This window comes from Amblyomma americanum, chromosome 8, assembly GCF_052857255.1.
Source record: "Amblyomma americanum isolate KBUSLIRL-KWMA chromosome 8, ASM5285725v1, whole genome shotgun sequence".
Lineage (NCBI taxonomy): Eukaryota > Metazoa > Arthropoda > Arachnida > Ixodida > Ixodidae > Amblyomma > Amblyomma americanum.
The window spans coordinates 37,605,814-37,626,856 of NC_135504.1; the positions used below are offsets into that span (position 1 = coordinate 37,605,814).

The following is a 21,043-nucleotide window of genomic DNA, read 5'->3' on the forward strand; positions in this document are numbered from 1 at the left end:
CCATCATACTGACAACACAGTTGCATTTCATGTTGACAAGCCAAATTTTGGAATGGTTAAAAGCATAGTCATTTCTAAATTACAGCCTGCTATTACCTTGATGGCCAAATGCTGTACTGACAGTTATAGATAATTTCAAATTTGCAAAAAGTCTTGAAGTCATAAAAACAGTTTTAAAATTGACAGCTTGCCATCGCAGACAATCAGTGGTATAATTACAGATTGGCTATATTTTCAAATCGATAAAAAAGACATCGAAGTCAGGAAAAAACATTGTCATTTAGAAATGACAGCTTGCTGTAACTGTTACGGTCAAATGCAATCAAATTGACAGTTTGGCTGTATTTCACATTGACAAGAAAAACATCAAAATGATGGAAAAACTGTCATTTAGAAATGATGTTCTGCTGTCACTTTGATGGTCAAATGTCATCAAATTGACGGTTCAGTTGTATTTCAGATTGACAAGAAAGACGTCAAAATGACGGAAAAACTGTCATTTAGAAATGATGTTCTGCTGTCACTTTGATGGTCAAATGTCATCAAATTGACGGTTCAGTTGTATTTCAGATCGACAAGAAAGACGTCAAAATGATGGAAAAACTGTCATTTAGAAATGATGTTCTGCCGTCACTTTGATGGTCAAATGTCATCAAATTGACGGTTCGGTTGTATTTCAGATTGACAAGAAAAACATCAAAATGATGAAAAAACACCGTCATTTTAAAATGACTTGGTGCCGTCATTTTAACGGTCAAATGCTTGGAAATAGAGCTGCCAAGGTATTTCCCGTCATTTTGACGGATTTTTTTTTACAGTGTAGGTATAAATTCGAGAGACTGCTAACAGTGTGAAGAACAAAATTCCTTTCTTTGAGCACACCACAATTCTGCGCAAATCCGCCGAGAAGACCACGAGGCAGGTAGTTGCAGCTGGCGAAAATGCAAGGCTTGAAGAGAATTGCGTCAGCACGGCATCTGTGTTCTTAAGCGATAAGGAGAGGTTTTCCTTAGGCCATTGACCAGGTAACTGAGGTTTCAAGGCTGCCGGTTCTTGTGCCAATATTGTCTGCTGAGTTCCTTAGGTGTGCAGAAATGTTGTTTTGATTGTTACGTGGTTTCCTTTTATGCCAAGTTCATCGCCGCTATATAGGATGGGCGTGACATTTCGCCTAGATGTTTGTGTTTTATTTTCTGATTTGTATCGCCGATTTGTATCAATGTAGACGCAGCGGGCGACAATAAGCTGGTTGAAGTGAGCCCTTTGTGGTGTCTTTGTATCCCTTTGCGTTCATTTTTTCTGCGCTGTGGTGAAGTGAATTGCGCCGGTTTTGGTAACATGCAAACAAATAAAATATAAAAGTTTATTCGGGCATACAGAAGAGCCCAGAACACATGCTTCTTTCAAGCTATGAAGCTGAAGAAATAAAGAATGAGGGCACTGTTTTTAAACGGTTCATAATTATCAGGACGAATGGGCATGCACTGGTAAGAAACACCGTAATTGTTTCTTTAATGAAATACGGCGATGATGACAAGAACTACTATCCACTGTATTCCTCAGAACTTTCTTTTTTCGCAATGAACTTGTTCTTGGTATGGTTGCTGGAAGGTTAGTAATCGCCCTCCCCATCCGGGCAGAGATCTCTGCTGTGTTGATTGACGACGACACCACATGCGTCCTTGAACTGGTCGATGCATACTTGGGGCACCGAGTCCTTGAGTTTCCTGAGGGTCCACAGAAGGCACTCTAGAATTGATAAGATGAGAAAAATTGGCAGTGTCTTAACATGGCTAACCCTGCACGCTCGCGACAGCCGTTCTATATATGCCGCACGACCACGTGTCTGTGACGTGGCATCACATGGTCTTATGACAACCCCCAATCAGATGTCATCACTTGGCTTCACAACACCCCATCGAATGTTCTTAAGGTGAAAGGTCAACCCGAAGGCACCCAATGTCAAAGTCAGAAGTTAACTCAAGTTAGAGGTCAAAGGTTAACTAAACGTCATGGGTCAAGGTCAGCGATCAGGGGTTCGACACCATAACTGTACCTCATATGTTCATACACGGCTAACGTGGTTAGGCTTAAGGTCGTTCAAGGTCATTCTCCGGCCTACGCGACGGCTGCTTTAAATAGCTTAGTGAAGCTTTTCGCTTCAAAAGAACATCTTTATTTGAGCACTTAGCCTTCTTAGGACTCAAGAAGAGGGCATAGTTGGGCTGGTTGGTACATGTTGATGGAAACGACTGAACAGCACTAACGCGTGATGGGCCTGTTAGCGCGGTTGAGTAGTTTCCATCGACTTGTTAAAGGGACACTGAGGAGAACTCTATCATTTTTTTTTTGTTAGCAAAATCTGATACTTCGGCATTTCATGGCTTTGTTGCCGCTTGTCCGGGCGCGAAAGGTGCATTTATTTCAAAGAAATTTGGATTCGAAGTTGAGAAAGTTTTTCCCGCCGCTCTGATTCAAACTCGAGAATTCTTATGACGACACGGAGAACTCTTATGGCGTCACGGAACGGAGTGACGTGATACGTGACGTAAACGCAGACTCCGTGATTTCTGACGGCTAGCGGTGCGGTGCGCAACCTTCCTTTGCCAGCCTCGGAGATTCGTGGCTTCCATGAAGTAAGGAAAATTCCTCCAAGGTGGCGCCTCTTGTCCTAGGAAGTCCTAGGAAGTCCTAGGCGCCTCTTGTCCTAGGGGAGCTCCAGCGACTACGTCTGAAGCTAAGTGCCTTTTGGTTTTTGCGCTTGTACATGCTTTCGGGCAGTAGTTTTAAACCGAGTTAAGGGTAGAAAGGCTAGCGGAAGTGTGTGTGCCGAAGGTTTTTGCGTAGAAATTTTGGAAGGCTTTTACCTTGCGTATTGCTGAAAGTTTTTGGTGTAGGATTTTTGGCGGGCGTTTACGTTGCGTAGTGCCGAAGGTTTTTGTGTAGGAATTTTGGTGGGCTTTTACGTTGTGTAGTGCCGAAGGTTTTTTGTGTAGGAATTTTGGCGGGCTTTTACGTTGCGCAGTGCCGAAGGTTTTTGTGCAGGATTTTTAGCGGGCTCTTACGTTGACTAGTGCCGAAGGTTTCTTCTGTAGGAATTTTGGCGGGCTTTTACGTTGCGTAGTGCCGAAGTTTTGTGTAATATTCTTGGCGGGTTTTTACGCATAGGAATTTTGGCGGGCTTTCACAAGGCGTAGTCGGCCGGACGATGGGTCGGCAAGCTAGGAAAGTTAAGGAGGACAAGGACGGGGAGTTAGTACAGTGCCAGGAGTGCGACCGTTGGTGTTACTTAGATGAGACAGGGTTCGGGAGCTTAGCCGAGGCGGGTGAGGCTAGCTTCGTGTGTAAGATGTGCAAGCGGTTTGGGGACGCCGTTCATGCGTTAAAAGGGGAATGGGAAGCTGGGTTTAATGCACTTAATGCGGACCGGCAGGTCGAACGAGAGGATCGGATTAAGCTGCAAGCTCAGGTCGCCGATTTGATTAAAAAGGAGGAGAATAATGCCGCCCTATTGAAGCGAATGGTGGGCGAGATTAAAGAAGAGCGGGAAAAGCGGACCCAGCTAGAAAAACAGGTTGAAGCGCTCAGGTCGCGGCCGGCTGGGCACCCCAGTTCGGAGAAGTGTCAGGTGGAGGACGAGGCTCGTCGATCGTACAGTGCTGTAGTGCAGCGAGCATTGAGTGAGAAAAATGCGAACGAAATGAAAAAGGTTAAAGCGGGCATGGAAACTCGCGACAATAGCGTACAGCGGCAGGAGAGTCAGCTAGGGCGATCCGGAGGCCAACAGATGGAATTAGGAAGCGAACGTTTGGGGCACAGGAGAGTTCTGGCGGTCGGGGACTCGAATGTAGCGAGGGTTGAGGGAGGCGTTCTGACGGCAGTGAAGGCAGACAGGCGGGTGCAGGTGGAGGCTCAGTCGGGAAAGTGCATGGTGGATGCAATGGCCAGAGCCCGGGAGGTGGTGGTGGGTAGCATGGATGGCGAACACCTTGTGGTCATCCATGCTGGTCTTAATGATGTACTGCAGGGGAGGAGCCAGAATCTTGAGACGCAGTTGGAGGTGGGGATGCGTAGGCTTAGAGAGGCCTCTGAGAGTGTGCATGTGACCATATGCACAATCCCAGAGGTCCAGAGGCAGGCTCGCGAAACGGAAAGGAGGGTCGTGGAGACTAATCGGGTAATTAGGCTATTGAGTCGACGACTAAGATACGAGGTGATGGAGGTCAACAGGGAAGTGTACGAGGTTAGGCCCCACCCTTTTGCACAGGATGGCATCCACTACGGTGGTGCCACTGGCAAGAAGGTGGGTAGTAGGATAGGTCGCCAGGCAACAGCTTTTTTGGGGGGACCCAGAGCTCTGAAGGAACCAGTGTAGAGAAGGAAGAATTAAGATCAAACGGACAATGGAACCATAGGGGAAGAAAGAGACGCAAGCGCCAGGGCCAAGTTAATTCAGATATAGGTTTCATTAACATGCAAGGTGGCAGGAATAGACTGAAATGGGAGGAAATAGAAGAACAGTTAAGACAGGAGGAATTAATGGTATATGGTTTAGCGGAAACACATCTTAGAGACATGGAGCAACCACCCTGTAACCCAGACTACGCATGGGAATATTGCAATAGAACAGAGGGCAGCAGAAAGGGAGGTGGAATTGGGGCATTCATTCATAAAAGTATGAATTTTCAAAGGGTTAGACTGGGATGCAGGGAACATTTATGGCTAAAAGGAACAGTGGCAGGCAAGCAAACACTCCTTGGCTTTGTATACCTGTGGACAGGGGTTAATGCCAAAGAGGAAAACAGGAAAATGTTAGAATGTATTGCAAGCGACATTGATGAGCTAGGAGGACAGGGCGAGATAATTATATTAGGCGACATGAATGCACACATAGAAGACCTGGATGGGTACACGGATTCGACAGGAAGCATGCTGCAGGACATGTGTGACAGGCGTGATTTAGTTGTATGCAACAGCACCGAGAAGTGTGAAGGGCTCATAACATGGGAGGCGGGGAGTCTGCACTCGACGATAGATTATGCACTAATGTCACAGAGGATGTATAACAGATTAGGGGTAATGAGCATAGATGAAGATGGTTCCAGAAGTCTAGGTAGTGACCACAAGCGTATCAAGTTGAGCTTCAGAAGAAAAAGCAATGTAGGACTGAATCAAGATAAACAATCAGGGGGAAATTTTTTACTCAGAAAAGCAATTGGAAGTAGCAGCCAAACAAATCGAGAAAGTAATTTTTGAGGATAGTGAAACAGAATGGACTTATACCAAATTAACTCGATTACTGGAGCTAGAGCTAGCTAAGGTGGGAGTAAAGCTAAAAGGAAAAAGATGCAAACCCAAGAGTTGGTGGGATGAGGAGGTCAAGAGGGCAATAGAAAAGCGCAAGGAAGCATCCAGGGAACACAGATATTCCAAGAAGAGGGGGGAACCAAAACCCGAAGTAGACAGAAAATGGGATACCTTCATAAAGTGTAGAAGGGGCGCATCCTATTTGATTAATGAGAAAATTAGAAGAAAGGGTGCCCAATGGATGTCAAAAGTAAATAAAAAGGATAGAAAAGCAGCCCAAAAATTCTGGAAACATCTAAATGCAATGAGTAATAAAACTAGGATAGAACAAAGGTTTATTGTTACAGATGAGGGTATTCGACTAGAAGGGGATGAAGCAATAAAACACATAGGAACAAGGATGACGGAAAAATTTTCAGAAAAGCACGTGGTACATAATTTATCGAAGGAGGATAGACCGGTTACAGCAATAGCTTCACTTGAGCAAGGAGAGTGGGAAAGGGCAGAGAAGAAGGTTCCTAGTGGCACATCAACAGGACCAGATGGTATCCCGATTATGTTGATAAAGAAGTTAGGACCAAAATCCAAGCAAACATTAATACAGGTAGTGAACAAAATGATAGTGGATGAGAAAGTCCCCGATGAATGGCGATTAAGTAGAATGAACATGATATATAAGGGAAAGGGGGACAAAGCAGACGTAAGTAACTATCGCCCCATAACAGTGACGTCTGTGGTTTACAGGGTGGTGATGCAAATTATAAAGGATAGACTGCAGGCTTGGGTGGAGAACGAGGGGGTGCTAGGGGAACTACAGAATGGGTTCCGGAAACAAAGGAGGTTGGAGGACAATCTATTTTCATTGACACAGTGTATAGAAATTGCGGAAAAGGAACATAGGCCCTTATTGCTAGCATTTCTGGATATTAGGGGAGCCGATGACAACGTTACTCAGGAGCATTTGTGGGACATATTGGGCACATTGGATGTGGAAAATGGAGTAATTAATCTTTTAAAAGATATATATAGAGGTAACAGAGTGCTCATAAAATGGGAAAAAAATGTATCAGGGCCTGTAGAGATACAGCGGGGGCTTAGACAAGGATGTCCTCTGTCCCCTTTGTTGTTCATGTTGTACCTGCAAGGTTTGGAGGCCAAGCTAGAGGGGAGCGGACTAGGTTTCAACCTATCTTTTTTCAAGCAAGGGGAATTGATTAAACAGACATTACCGGGACTAATATATGCGGACGATATAGTGATAATGGCTGACAACAAGGAAGACCTGCAGAAGTTGTTAGACATATGCAGTACAGAGGGAGATAGATTAGGCTTCAAGTATAGTAAGGAAAAATCTGCAGTCATGACATTTAATGAAGAGGGCGGCGAGCATAGAATACAGGAGTTCGTGCTAAAGGTAGTGAATGAGTACAAGTATCTTGGGGTGTGGATAAATAACAGTGTTGAGTATCTGACAGAGCATGAAAAATATGTAATGAATAAAGCTAGTAGGAATGCAGCTGTCATGAAAAATAGGGCACTGTGGAATTACAATAGGTATGAGGTGGTAAGAGGGATCTGGAAAGGGGTGATGGTCCCTAGCCTGACCTTCGGGAATGCGGTCCTGTGTATGAGGCCAGATGTTCAAGCAAGGCTGGAAATTAGGCAACGGGGAGTAGGGAGGTTAGCTTTGGGAGCACATGGCAATACACCAAATCAGGGGGTACAGGGTGATATGGGATGGGCGTCTTTCGAGAGCAGAGAGGCTAGCAGTAAGATAGCATTTGAGGAACGATTGAGAAGGATGGAGGAAAAGCGGTGGGCTAGGAAAGTTTTCAGATACCTGTATATAAAGAATGTTCACACGAAATGGAGAAAGCGAACTAGAAAATTGACAAGCAAATATCTGGACAGCAGTAAGGGGGCAAATCAGCAATTATCGGTTAAGAAAAAGGTTAAAGGAACAGAGAGAGCTTTGTGGAAAACAGGGATGCTGACGAAATCGGCACTAGAAACATACCGGACCTTTAAACAGGAAATTGTCAAAGAAAATATCTATGATAATTGTAGGGGAAGTTCTTTGTTGTTTGAGGCCAGGACTGGAGTTTTGCGGACTAAGAAGTATAGAGTCAGGTACCAGGAGATAGACACTTTGTGCATTGCGTGCGGAGAGGAGGAGGAAACGGCTGAAGACTTGATACTTTTCTGTAAAGGGCTTCACCCTACAGTGGAAGGCAGCGGGGCTGACTTACCCAAGGCATTGGGGTTTAGGGATAGTGAAGGGAAAGTGGATTTTAAGAGGTTAGAAGTAACCAAGCGAAGGTTATCTGATTGGTGGCAAAAAGCAAGACAGGAGTAAAATTTCACAAGACATGGCTAGGTGGCTTGAGCCACCGCCCGATGTAAAGGGTTCAGCCGTATCCATCCATCCATCCATCCAGTCATCACGCTTGTACTTGCGAGATTGGCCTGTGGTGGCGACACCTGTATTTTGGTTCTTGCTATTTTCTACATTACAAGAGTTTTGTTTTCAGTAAGAGTGCGTTTTTGTGATCAGGAGCTGCTATTCTATCGATACAAGCCAACTTCAATTTCTCCTCAGTGTCCCTTTAAGACATCGCTGTATAGCGCTAACCTAACTTATTACAGCTTGCTCGTAAGTTTATAGAAACTCGCTAATGAGGCAGTTCGCTTTCAAAATAGGATAGATTAAGGCCTAAATTTGGGAAAGCGGCTCAATGAAGCTCAACTGAACAGGCCGGTTGCGCCAAATTGCATGAGCAGTGTAAGCAGCCACTACTAACTTGCCGCAGGCGGCCCGAGATGTAATAAATACCAGTATATGTACGGATCGAAGGCGCATCAATGCATTTGAAAGAATCAATGCATTCAGTTTCTTCGACAAAACAATGCAGGCTAAGTCCTTCATGGAAAATTATTCACATTTACTCTGTCCTTTTGGGTTAATCTGCTTACGAGCTGAATTTGCAAGAAATGCGTTGGAATGTGTCCACTGATGAAAAAATACAACAAATCTTCCAAACAATACAAACGATGTCTACTCTTACAAAGATTTCTTTACAGAATATAAACAATGTCTACAGGCTTCTGTCTATAAAGTGTATAGACTTCCTGTAGACAAACCACAGAGAGCAATCTGTAGTCAACACAAATTCTGTACTACAGTCTGTAGACAATCTATAGATTTATGACCATACATTTTAGTAGACTTTTGTTAATATACAGTCTATAGACTATGAATAGACAAAAACAGGAAAGCAAAAGAGTTCAAACGAAGTCTACAGGCTGTCTATAGATCATTTTTGTAATGGTAATGCCGTCAATAGCACCCATTTGAGCGCGCCTGAGCATGCTTCAAGTTGATGTTCGTCAGGTCATAGTGGTAAAAAGAGAACCAGAACCGATCGACACTAACGGAGGCTGCAAGTATTTAAAAGGAATGGAAGATCACTGAAACCATGTACATTACATTTTGCGTCTATGGAATCTCCGTGACCAAAATATTGCCTCAATAAATATTAGCGCCTGCGAATGACCGATTACCTCAGGGGTGTGCTCTGATCGACCGCAGTGATTTGGCTGGCTGCGTGATTTACGTGACGAGTGTTTTTGCCCACGCGCGAACGTGTTAAAATTGTGGCAGTTGATGTTATCCCCGTATACACATGTGCAGCAGAGTGTGAGGCAACAGAACTCAATGACGGCCGAGTTGGAACGTATTCGTGATGTCCTGTGAGCGCAAACTTTACATAAACTTTACAGCGCGGACTTTCTTCGTCTGCATAAAGTTCAGCCCACAAAATATCAAGAATGTGAGGCGTTTCCCTTTCCACCCATTCTTGTGGCGCCGACATGGCGGATGTCGTGGCAATGCAATTTGTTATTCGGCTTCGTTCTTGATCCTGTGAATGTTTTTCGATCTTAGTGACCTCTGTACACGGCCTTTTTTACAGATCGCCTCGATCGAACTGCGGCCACCACAGCCGCCACTTCGGCCTGCGCATCTATGCTTAATAGCTGGACGCTGTGGCCACCGACCCACCATCGCAATCTCTTTGCACACATCACCAGTTTCATTATACGACGGACTGCCTCAAGACCTTCGCAACATAGGGTATCATCAAATGAAAGTAATTGTGTAGGCCTAACCATTGTTTTAGCGGTTTCTTTCGAGATTCTTCTTGGCGGGGGGGCGTGGGGGGGGGGGGGTAGTCGGCACACGTTAGTTTCTGCGCAATCATGATAAAAGAATGCCTTACGATGTCCATTGAACTCCATATCCAGGACGACGCACTGTTCGTCAGAGTAGTAGAACTTGCCCTCCCTGACAGTAGGATCTGAAAGAAGCCGATGTGGTTCGTAAAAAAAGCCTTAGGCACAAAAGAGGATGACCTTCTACACCTTTAGCAGCAGCAGCAGGCGAGTTGGAACATGAAGTAACGTTTTGCTGCAACATAACGTAAAACTCTCCTATATAGTCATTTAAACGAAATACATAATACTTTCATCCTTTCGCTTGCACCGTTTGTCGAGAAACTTTTTCCCCTCATTTTCATCGCACGAAAAAACGCCAATTTTTTTTTAGAAAGTAGAACACATTTTTGCAATAAATTATACATCTGCCTATAAAATGCCGAATACGATGGTTCTCGTATTATATGCATTCCTTATTTTTTCCCCTAAACGTTTTGTTTGGTCATGCATTTTCAGTGAACGCAGTGCAGCCTGATGCAATAATTACTTACTGCGTAAGCTTTCTGCTTAGAGTGGCTTACGAGATTGTGGTGATAACTTTAAAGAAGAGTTGGTAAGGATTCGTGGTGGGCGAACAGCGCAACCAAGGTGGATCAAAGACAAGACAGGCGCTTGTCTTGTCTTTGTCCAGCCTTTGTTGCGCTGTTCGCGCACCATGAACCCAGACGAGCTATAAGCGCTCAAACCACGTGTACTTCGGCTCAAGCACGCTTACAAGTTACACTTCGGGATAGTCAAGACCCGTTGTGCTTGATAATTTTTTAATTTGTTTTCGTTTGAAACTTCGTGGTAGACGTGCTCCCACGTTTTCCTGTGCAACTAATGGAAGCCATTCATTGCTTCATTGGGCTGTACGGGTTGAGAAGCGATTAAATGCAGGCGCATTGATGGTGTCCAGCCATTATCGTCCACGTAAACGCGAAACTTACTGTTTTCTTATAAGCCTTGGCTGAAACCTCAATGCTTAAGGCAACCTCACAGGAAACTCGGATTTGTGTTTTGCGGATCACAAGCAAGACTCGCTAGATACGCGGGCAAAATCGAGCTGCCGTCAAACGCACCAACAACGACGCCTCCAGCACTCCGACACAGGATAGCCAGAACATCCATCGGCGCCGGCCATTACTAGTAGAGATAAAATTGCCCACTCCTGCCACACCAAAGCACCCATCGTTAAGTAAACAGGGCAATAAAACTCAGAATCAACCCAGGACGCCTCCAGAAAAATTTTGTTTGTCAAACACGACATCTCCACAACGGCGCACGTCTTTGTTCAAATGTACAAGACAAATGCTGGCAGGTGTCACCATTACTGGTGACACCTCAGTGAGCTGCACAAAGTCAAGTGCAGTCTTATGTTAGACGTCAGAGCTGCACAAACTTCGTCGGCGTGTGCGGGGTGAAAATAGTTTGGCGCAAGATGATCCCCTGCAGTTATCTCTTGGCGACACGACTTGAAATTGGCGAAATTACTTTCGTAAGCTTGATACAGTAATGGCCCAGTATCGTAAGGAACAGTAAGGAACAGTATCGACTTGACTGCTTTTGGCAAAAAAAAAAATGATATTGTTGCGACTTTCATGCAAGCACTTCAGCGTGGCTTCACTTTTGCCAGCGGAATTTCCTCAGAAGGAGTAATGCCGTCCATTGATGCCTATTCTAAAGACTAAGCTGGTAAATCTAGGTGTCATAAACAGTAACGATACCAGAAATGCCAATAAAACTGCCTGCATCTAATCTGCCAATCGTTTTGAGCCACTCCTTCGGATGAACGCTTGCTGGCTTGTGGAAACGGGACTTACTGGTAAGGAGGAAACTATAGTCAACTCAAAATCGTTCTTGAGGGGCATTCAGCTCTTAGCGATACCCGTAAATATTTAGCAATGTCCGCCTGAAGCTTTGTAAATGACAGTCGACTGTTTTCGAGCCCACTTCTTATATATTTTTTTCTCACTGATTCCTCAGAGCCTCACAACAAGTTTCTAACTGGAACAGGGAAACACATTAATGAACTAACCAATGGGAATGCTGAATGCTTTCACACACTCTTAAAAACTCTCAATAGTATATAAACATATCGCGCGACACTGCTCTTTTAAGCGCAAGCGGTGAGGTAGTGCCGAACAGAAGACAACAAACTTGGGGCTTTTAGAGACAATTATGCTTCAGCCAAGTCAAAACTGATTCTGGTGAACCATAAAAGAGACTACTTTCGACTGTGTTTCTTGCAAGTGGAATTATGGCCCGCAACATACACTGCCTCAGAACTCCCATCAAGATTTTGTACAAGTACTGCTGCTCCATCATTAACTAATCACGCGCACAATCTGGACACATTTCTTATTGTGTAAATATTTTGTGCATATTACTTCTCCCTCTATCCTCTCTTCCTGTCCCCTCACCTCTTTCATTTCATGTCTCCACTCTGCCTGCTATCCTTTATTTCCGCTGCCCCAGCTCAGGTGCTTCAGTATAGATGGCAGATGCCGGGGCTTGCAAAAATCTTATCCTTCCTTTTTGTTATTATTTTAATAAACCACTTACTACTACTGCCGCTCCTCCTCCTGCTAGTGATGGAAATAACGCTCCTTCTACTGTACCTATTGTATTTAAAAATCTCTGAATAGATAACTCCACTGCAGCAGGAAATGAGATGGGCTGCAGGCGTCTAAATCTGGTTTCACACGGCATGCCAGAATACACGTGAATTTTGGCAACTTCCACGAAGAAGCACCTCTGTAGTTTCCTGCATGCATTACGCCTTGCATATCTTGTACGATATGTAAGGCGTCCGATGTTGTCCGATGTTACTGCATCCCTTCGAGAATGGCAAATTTTAACGCGCTAGCGTTAAGGGCCCTCTGTCGCAGAAAAGCCGGCATGGTCGTTGGTGTTGCAACACAATAATTCTCAAGGAAGCAAATCAATTCAAAAATTGAGATAGATTAGCGCTCGAGCATTGGGGCTAGTCACTAAACGTTTTAAAATGGTTTTAATATTCTTCGCAAATTTAGTGCAGTGAAAACTAAAGGACCATTGAATGGCGAGACGAGCTCGACACCCATAGGCCACGAAGGCTCCTTGACCAAAACGGGATAGGGGTGGAGCTACTCAGTGCTTGCGGTATTTAACTTAGTATGGTTTCTTAAACCTGCACTTGTATGTACATATATAAATATGAGCCTGTCAACTATAAATAATTAAAGGTAAATATTGAAAGAGGAAATTCGAATTCTGGGTCTCATTGTACTTGGACGATTGATGCGTGTGTATGCGTGCCATATCGTTTTGCGAGCTCTGATTCGATATGCATGAATTACAGAATATGGTAACATTATGGTATACGGTAACATGTAACAGCAAGTTCGGACAAAAGCTTTGAAAATCAAAAAATTGTAAGATACATTTTCGGTAACTTTGAAGGCAATGGTCCATTCTTCTGATATGTCGCAAAATTTTTCCTTTCAAGCGTTTCCATCGGTCACATCGAACAGTTGAGGCTCCCGTAGAAAACCAATGGGGAACGCTTTTGGTGATAGCAATAACGCTAATAGAAAAAGAATGCAAGGCTGCCGTCGGGTGATCTGCAGATATATTGATTGCTATAATTTAGTATTACATTATATAAAAAACTGAGTTCATAAATGGTTTCCTGTTCAAAAATGCTTTCGTCCAGAATTGATGGGTATGAGTGATCATTAGTGATTGAGTTGAAGTAATTCGAATTGTATGTGGGCGATTTCACTGAAACGATCGGTGTGTATGCGAACGGGGCCCGATAACGCTATCGCTTTCCAGCCTTAGAGGCGAAGCTTAAGCTTCCTCCAGTTTTTCTGCGAAGGTTTTCGAAGCGTCTGACATCACCAGCTCAAATACTTCTTGCTCTTCGGTACACGTTGGAAATGACTAGTTATCTTACCCGACTTCCTTTATCTGCAAAACGTATGGTTTCACTTTCCCGGCAAGGCTATTAAAAGCATACGCACCATCATCGATAGTGAAGGTTATGGTTCCGGGGCCGTCAGCTGTCAAATAAAACGGGACTTCTAGCCTGCAAACATATACAGCAACAAAACCATTATAAACACTTCACAGGAAGGTACCGGAATGTATGATTATAGTTTCCGGTACGTCGACACATGCTGTTTAGCTTGGTTGCACTAATATTCGAAGAACCAGCACCACACTCAGCGACAAACTTATGTGCAAGAGATATAGGATAAAACTCATTCTTGGTGTTATAATTAGAATGACTAGTAATATGACTAGTAATATTGATAATATTGATACTTGAAAACGTACTAGGATTCGCACATTTACTACTTGCACCAGGCTCTACCATTTCTGCAACTGACTTTTCTTCATCACATGCGCATGCGTGGTGAAATCTTCTGTCGAGGCCTTCCTGTATGGTATTCTAGAGGTGGTCTGTGTGGCGTACCTGTGCTTGTAAATCACAAAGGTAGGATGCATGCATCCAAAGCCAGCAGCCGTCTTCGGAATTGAGGACAGCGATTTGGGTTTGACACCGCCTACACCTTCCGAAAAGGGCAGCATTATGCGGTTTAAAGAGGCCAAACTGGTTTCTAAGGGTGAAGGATAACAGCAGGTGATTGCTGTTCTAAACCCCTAGACGAGCTCAATTCAAAGAGTACGCGGTGTTGCAGCTGTTAAATATCCCAGAATCAGCGACGAGTCCAATCATAACAGCGGGCCTTCAGAAGAGTTCTTACGGTGCCGTTGTACGGCACCTTATTCATCATGTTCATGTTCGAACGTTTTCTATGCGGCTCCAGTCGGACAGCGCTGACGGCTACCGAGTAGTTTAAGTAGTATTAATAACAGTAATAAGCCTTTTTGTGATACATGCAACATATATGACACGGGATGCCACCTGTAAAAGTTGTCACTGATGTCAGTTTGGCACAGCACTGCCCCCATCCTATTTAAGAGCATCATAAATGAAAAATGAAGAAACAGGATGTCTCTTTAAAGGGGCCATGAAATGGCGTGTATCGTTTTTGCCAAAAGTAACCGAGCAGCCGCGACGGCAGCGGAAGCGCGCTCTCCGCCGAGCGGCGGCGCTGCGGTTGTCCTTCCTTGGATGAAGAGACGCAAGTATGTGCGGTGAGAACTATTTCGCGCCTTTGGAGGAAAGTCATACTGAGCTGCAGGCTTACATCAGCCAGTTAACACTCGCCGCCGGGGAGCACCGTAGCAGCCCAGGTAATTTGCCCAAAATTGGATATATATTGGCAACTGATGGTTCTACAAGAGAACATTGTGAAACCATCTCTTTCCAGTATTGAGCCAATTATCTGCGCTGCTTGGGCAGCTGCCAGCGCCGAAGATTGCAGCGCCCTCGCTCGGCTGCAAACCCGCTCCGGCCGTCGGCGCGGCTGCTCGGTGACTTTTGGTAAAGACTGTATGCATGTACAAAGCGCACGAGCGATGTATACCATCACTTCTCACCGCGCTGAAAAAAAAAATCCAGATATAGTCGTATACAACTAAGTCTGCAGTGAAGCTCCGCCCACATTTAGGACCGGTGCACAGAATTACTCCCCGACAAAAAAGTAGTCCGTTGTTAAAACTTCTCTTTTCGCCTAAACAAGAAGAAAATCACGAGAAAAAGTTACAAGGTCTAGAATTTAGATACTTGGCTTGTTTAATAAATGAAGCATTAAAAGGATGATGTTTATGTTTATGACTGGCTAGCGGAGTGATACAGCACGGCGCGGAACGTGGCCTTGTGTTAGCAGTTAACTGCGGTTTTTAAAAGTGGTTCCTATCCTGCTATAGCTTCATTCGCAACGAAAAGAAATTGACGCACCTCCTCTTCACGCTGAACTCACACGCGCAAATGCGTAAGAAAAAAAACACAGCCTGCTCCGCCCTGCTCCGCCCAATTCCACGTGACTTGTACACGCCCAGTGACAAGGCTCGCCCAGATTGCCCACTTTGCGTTAGCGGCGTAGGGGCGGCAAAGAGTGCGCAGTGAGGTGTCGCCAATAATCAGTTGCTAGCAGCCATTTTTAATAATTTTGTGTAAATTACGGGGTTGACGTAGAGCCTTCAAGTTTCCCTCGTATACTCAAAGACCACCCCTACAAATTTGTTGCTTTAGAATATGGCCTTCAAAATCAATTCTGGGTCCCTTCGCCGCGGTGGCTCAGTGGTTAGGGCGCTCGACTACTGATCCGGAGTTCCCGGGTTCGAACCCGACCGCGGCGGCTGCGTTTTTATGGAGGAAAAACGCTAAGGCGCCCGTGTGCTGTGCGATTTCAGTGCACGTTAAAGATCCCCAGGTGGTCGAAATTATTCCGGAGCCCTCCACTACAACACCTATTCCTTTCTTCTTTCACTCCCTCCTTTATCCCTTCCCTTACGGCGGGATTCAGGTGTCCAAAGATATATGAGACAAATACTGCGCCATTTCCTTTCCCCAAAAACCAATTTTTATTATTATTATTATTGTCCCTTGAAACAAACACGAACACGAGCCGACATGCGAGACAGATACTGCGCCATTTCGTTCCCCAAAAAACAATTTTCAATTTTCAAAATCGGTTTTGAGGAAAGGAAATGGCCCAGTAACAAAAATAATAATAATTGGTTTTTGGGTAAAGGAAATGGAGCAATAACTGTATCACAGATCACGGTGGACACCCGATCAGCGCCGTAAGGGAAGAGATAAAGGAGGCAGTGAAAGAAGAAAGTAAGGAAGAGGTGCCGTAGTGAAGGGCTCCGGAATAATTTGGACCACCTGGGGATCTTTAACGTGCACTGACACCGCACACCACACGGGCGTCTTAGCGTTTCGCCTCCATCAAAACGCGGCCACAGCGGCCGGATTCGATCTCGTGAACTCTGGTACTGTTGGTTTTAACAACACGGACTCGAGGTGCAAGTGACCATACTTAGGTGAGTCTTCTGTTTCGGGAAAAAGCCACACAAATGTGCCCGTCCTTGCCACGGGATCAATTTCGGTTCGGTTAGCAGCCACACACTCGAAGATGGTGTCGTTGTTCGAGTCCGATATGGCCACAGAGTACGGGAAGTGCGCCATTGCCTGCGAGAGGAAAAAAAAGCTGTATGAGCGCATTTGAACCACTTCCAGAACTGAGGACATTTTTTGTTTTATTATATCACACAATAGATGCAGAATGTTCACGTTGATGTACGCTACTGGATCCTTTGCCGTTAGGTAAGGATCCACTTAATATTGCAAGAACTATCTCACTGATAAGCGTGCGTACTCAACAATTCCGGACAAAAGCATTTTTGAACGGGAAACAGCTCATGGACGTATTTTTTTCATGTATTGTAAAACTTCACTGCAACACTCAATATATCTGCAGATCTCCCGTCGGCAGGCTTGCATTTTTTGTTATTAGCGTTTTTGCTACCGTCCAAAGCGTTCCTCATTAATTTTCTATTATAGTCTTCACTGCTTGATGCGAGCGATGGAAACAATTTAAAAGAAAGATCTTGGTACACATAGGAAGAATGGGCTATTAACTTCAATATTTTCGTAACAGTACCTTACAGTTTTCGAACATTCAAAATTTTTGTCCAAGAATGTTGCGCATGACGTCGACTTGAGCTAACAGCAGGAGCAGCATGCTCGCAAAACTGAACAGCATCGCGAACGCCACCACGTGGACAGTTTTTCATCGAATTGTTCGTTTTAAGGAGCAGCTGATGAGTTTTTTAACGCCTTATTTTCAGTGGGAGGTTGAAATGCCTGTGTTCTGCCCCTACTCAGGAAAGTGGCCTCCTATATACCAGTACTCGGAGTGGATTGCTGGACATTCAGGGCCAGTATATATGCACATGAAGGCGACGGGATTGCTTTCAATGTGTGGTTTATAATAGTCCTTAATGTCGCCGGCAGGAGAACAGCGACAGAAAAAAAAACAATCCCATGCGTACCACACTGACAGCGTCGAGGTAGTTTGATACGGCCACTATTCACAAAAAAGTGAATTTCCAGTGAAACACTCACGACTCTCTCTAGTATGCCGCCAGCCACAACCTATGCAATGTAGCAGGTGTTCGAATAAGGAAAAGTGAAAACTCCGCTAATTCGACAATTTATAATACAAACAGTATATGACATAGCTGTCCAGCTGTGAGTCTGTGACAGAATTCCGTTCTCGTCCTAACACTAGCCAAGCGAATCACAAAGTGTGCACATCCCGGCATTCTCAGTTGGATGAAGCTCACTTGAAGAAATTCGCGCAGACGGTGGCGACTGTTTTCAGTCTCGGTAATATTGAGAAACTTTACGCTCCCCCGTCTTACATGTTTGCTCTTGGGCCTAGGAGATAATTTTACCGAGACTCATGCCGACATGCCGAATCCGAAGTTTTGAAGCCTACAAAAAACACCGCACACACCAGTCACTGTGAAGCTTTTCAGTTCCGTAGCTTCCTGCCTTGAAACCATGAATAGCTGTTCTTGCTGTCTCCATTGGATACGATTAACAATTAACTTTACTTTTGGGATAAGTTTCAAAAAACCCTCTGACAATGAGACACGTTCTCCTTTGTTAATGCTTATGGACCAGAATGACTAAGTTCTGTTAGGTATTCTAGCTCCTCAGGCGGTGCTGTGACTCTTTCAAAGGGCAGCCAAATAACATCGACGACAGCCACTTCACTCACGGCAGAACGGTATCCACATTTTCAAGGTGACCCGTAGTTTTGATCTTTTTTGGTGTTTCTACGAAGACGTAACTACGCTACGTGTGACTACGTCCGATGTGCTCATACATCGGCTTCCTGAAAGCGCGGTAAAGCTTCATCTTCCAGCCACTAGACGTCGCGTTGCAGCGCTGAAATCGGTATCGAAAACTTCACTTTAAGTATTCTGCAACATTTTCTCCCATGAATAGTGAGTTATAGCGAGTCATGACTTCATTTTACGATTGATGACTACGGTATATCTCCCGCTCACCGCCGTTCCCCAGGACCACTCATTCTAAGTTTTGTGTTCCCTACACACGCGCACACGTCATCGCATCTTCCCTCGTTTTTTCGGCAAACAACAAAGTTCTGAAAAGATCTGCCCGAAGAGCCGGTACACCACTACAGTGCGGTGAACTTCAGGACCACCATTGAAAACCTTCTTCTAAGAAGACGCCAAGCCCTGGTTTCTTCCCTGAGGCCGCCCACTCCTCGTGTAGAACCCCGTGAACAAGGGCATTTGAGGAATAAATAAATAAACATACGGTACCCAGAAAGAGTCCACCACGTCACGGTGCAGCTTGCCAGGTCCTCCAGGGGGTCCTAGCTTGGCCTCAGCCAATGAAGCCGCTCCAAAGACGGCAAGGACGAGACATACGACAAGACCCATGACGACTGACTGGCCGCTCGAAAGCAATGAACCGCACGGCGCGGTTAAATCAACGAATGTGTTCTTCCTGCCAGCGGGGGGTTGGAAGCCAGTCGTTTCCCGCCCTGCTTTTTGCGAGGATATACAGCTGTATTGCCACGTATATACAGCTGTATTGGCTGCATTGCCTCCGACTCTTGAAAGCCTCGGGTATATATCTGAGTGACCACTGACAGAAGACTGAATTGAGGACAAATGGACAGCAGAAAATGGACAGCTTATAGAATACGGCCCATAGATCTGCCGGCAGTGATGAAAATATGGCACAGACATCCACGCACATATGTACGTATAGCCACGTCATAAGTTTACAGAGCATGAATTTGACGAATGAATTCAATTTCAGAGCGTCCCTGAGGCATTTCTCGGTATTAGTGGTGCACCAAAGTGTAATTTTTATATTACGAATAAGTAGGCGTACATGTATTCCAAGCTGCCTGCAAAGAGAGAGAGAGGGTTTATTGATAGGAAAGGCAGAGAGGTTGGCCTGAAAAATAAATATCTGGCCTGCTACTCTGCTCTGGGGGACGGGAAGAGGAGATAAAAGAAGATCACGATGGGGGACGATGATGATGGGAGGAGGCAGATGAAAAACTACTGAAAAAAAAAACAAGGCACACTTTCTGACATCACAAACGCGAGACAAGGTCCGTGTCGCTCAAAAAGCGTGAGAGCGCTCGCGTTGCCTTTACAGTTCTAAAACTATCTGGCCAAGCGCCGAGGATCAAATCCTCAGAGTGGAGTGATGTGTCCATAGGCTTCAGAGCAGATGCGAGTATGAGTCTTTCACGTGCATACGCTGGACACGCCACTAAAATATGTTCTATAGTCTCTAGCACGCCACATGTGGTACATTCCGGGGAGTCCGCTTGTCCTATTAAGTGCAAGTATTTGCGCGTGAATGCCACGTTTAAACGTAGTCTACGGATAACGCATGCAACAGGGCGAGGTATTCCGCGAGGAACTGAAAAGGTCATCGTCGGATCTAGCCGTTTAAGGCGGATGTGGCGGGTGTCTGGCAGGGCCCAGTACCTAGCCGTCGCCCTCCTCATCAATTCCGAAAGGAGACAAGTTGTGTCCACTATAGAGAACGGTACAGCTGTACGCAGGCCACTGCTGAAGGCGCTCCTTGCTTCAGCGTCGGCGGTCTCATTTCCATCGAGTCCGCAGTGTCCGGGGATCCACTGAAACACTATACGGTGGCCGTTTCCCTGAGCAAATGATTCGAGACTAATGATATCAAGAGCCAGAGCTTGGTAGGCTGTGTGGCGTAGGAAGCATCCTAAAATGTGTAGCGCAGGTTTACAGTCGGTGAAAATGCACCACTCCTGAGGCGGTTCTCCGCAGATGTGGCGAATCGATTCCCGAAGGCCCACAAGTTCTGCAGCGGTTGAAGTAGACTTGTGTCCCAAAATGAATCTGCGGGTCGTCTGTTGTGCAGGGATTGCGAAAGCTGCTGTTGATGCATTTGGAGACGCAGATCCATCCGTGTAGACGTGCACACATTTATGGTATTCTGACCAGATGTAGGCAAGTGCGAGTTGCTTCAGTCCGCTAACCGGCATCGCAGACTTCTTGATTATGCCAGGGACATGCAGGCAGACTGAAGGCTGAGCCATTACCCATGGGGGCTGCAAGGAATGATGCTGCAGGGCATAGTCTGATGGCAATTCGGAGCGACGGAAGCGCAGTGCGCGTGCAAAACTGCTGTCCGGTCGCTCATCAAAAATCTTCGTCAGCGGGTGACAGCGGTGCCGTGTAAGCGCACGTAAATATACACGAAGTGGTTCGTGTGACAGGTAGACCGATATTGGGCACGCACGAGATTCCTCAATCGTGCCTTTGTTCGAGACACAACGTGGTAATCCGAAGCATATCTTGAGCGCTTGTGCTTGGACACTCTCTAATGTCCGCAAGCAGGAAATACTCATGTTAGAGAGTACAGGAAGGCTATAACGAATGTAGCCAATAAAGAGGGTATAGTAAAGTCGAAGCAAGGAGCGCTCCGTTGGGCCCCATTTAATGCCTGCCACAAAGCGAAGCACATGGCAAAATAGAGTGTCTT

The 21,043-nt window shown here is 45.3% G+C and overlaps 3 protein-coding genes across 3 annotated transcripts in view; 1 reads left to right on the top strand and 2 right to left on the bottom strand.

Moving 5' to 3' along the window:
- Positions 1-21,043, bottom strand: part of LOC144101385 (ribosomal L1 domain-containing protein 1-like) — a 486,157-nt gene that overhangs the window by 262,635 nt on the left and 202,479 nt on the right. The gene's annotated exons all lie outside the window — the stretch shown is intronic.
- Positions 1-21,043, top strand: part of LOC144101383 (uncharacterized) — a 67,216-nt gene that overhangs the window by 16,414 nt on the left and 29,759 nt on the right. The window lies entirely within an intron of this gene.
- On the bottom strand, positions 1,350-19,344 carry LOC144101382 (uncharacterized). The gene is made up of 5 exons (XM_077634516.1): positions 18,820-19,344; positions 16,500-16,651; positions 13,566-13,630; positions 9,585-9,662; positions 1,350-1,749 (listed from the first exon to the last, which is right to left on the bottom strand). The coding sequence occupies exons 1-5, from the start codon at positions 19,249-19,251 to the stop codon at positions 1,613-1,615; spliced, it is 864 nt and encodes a 287-aa protein (XP_077490642.1). The 5' UTR covers positions 19,252-19,344; the 3' UTR covers positions 1,350-1,612.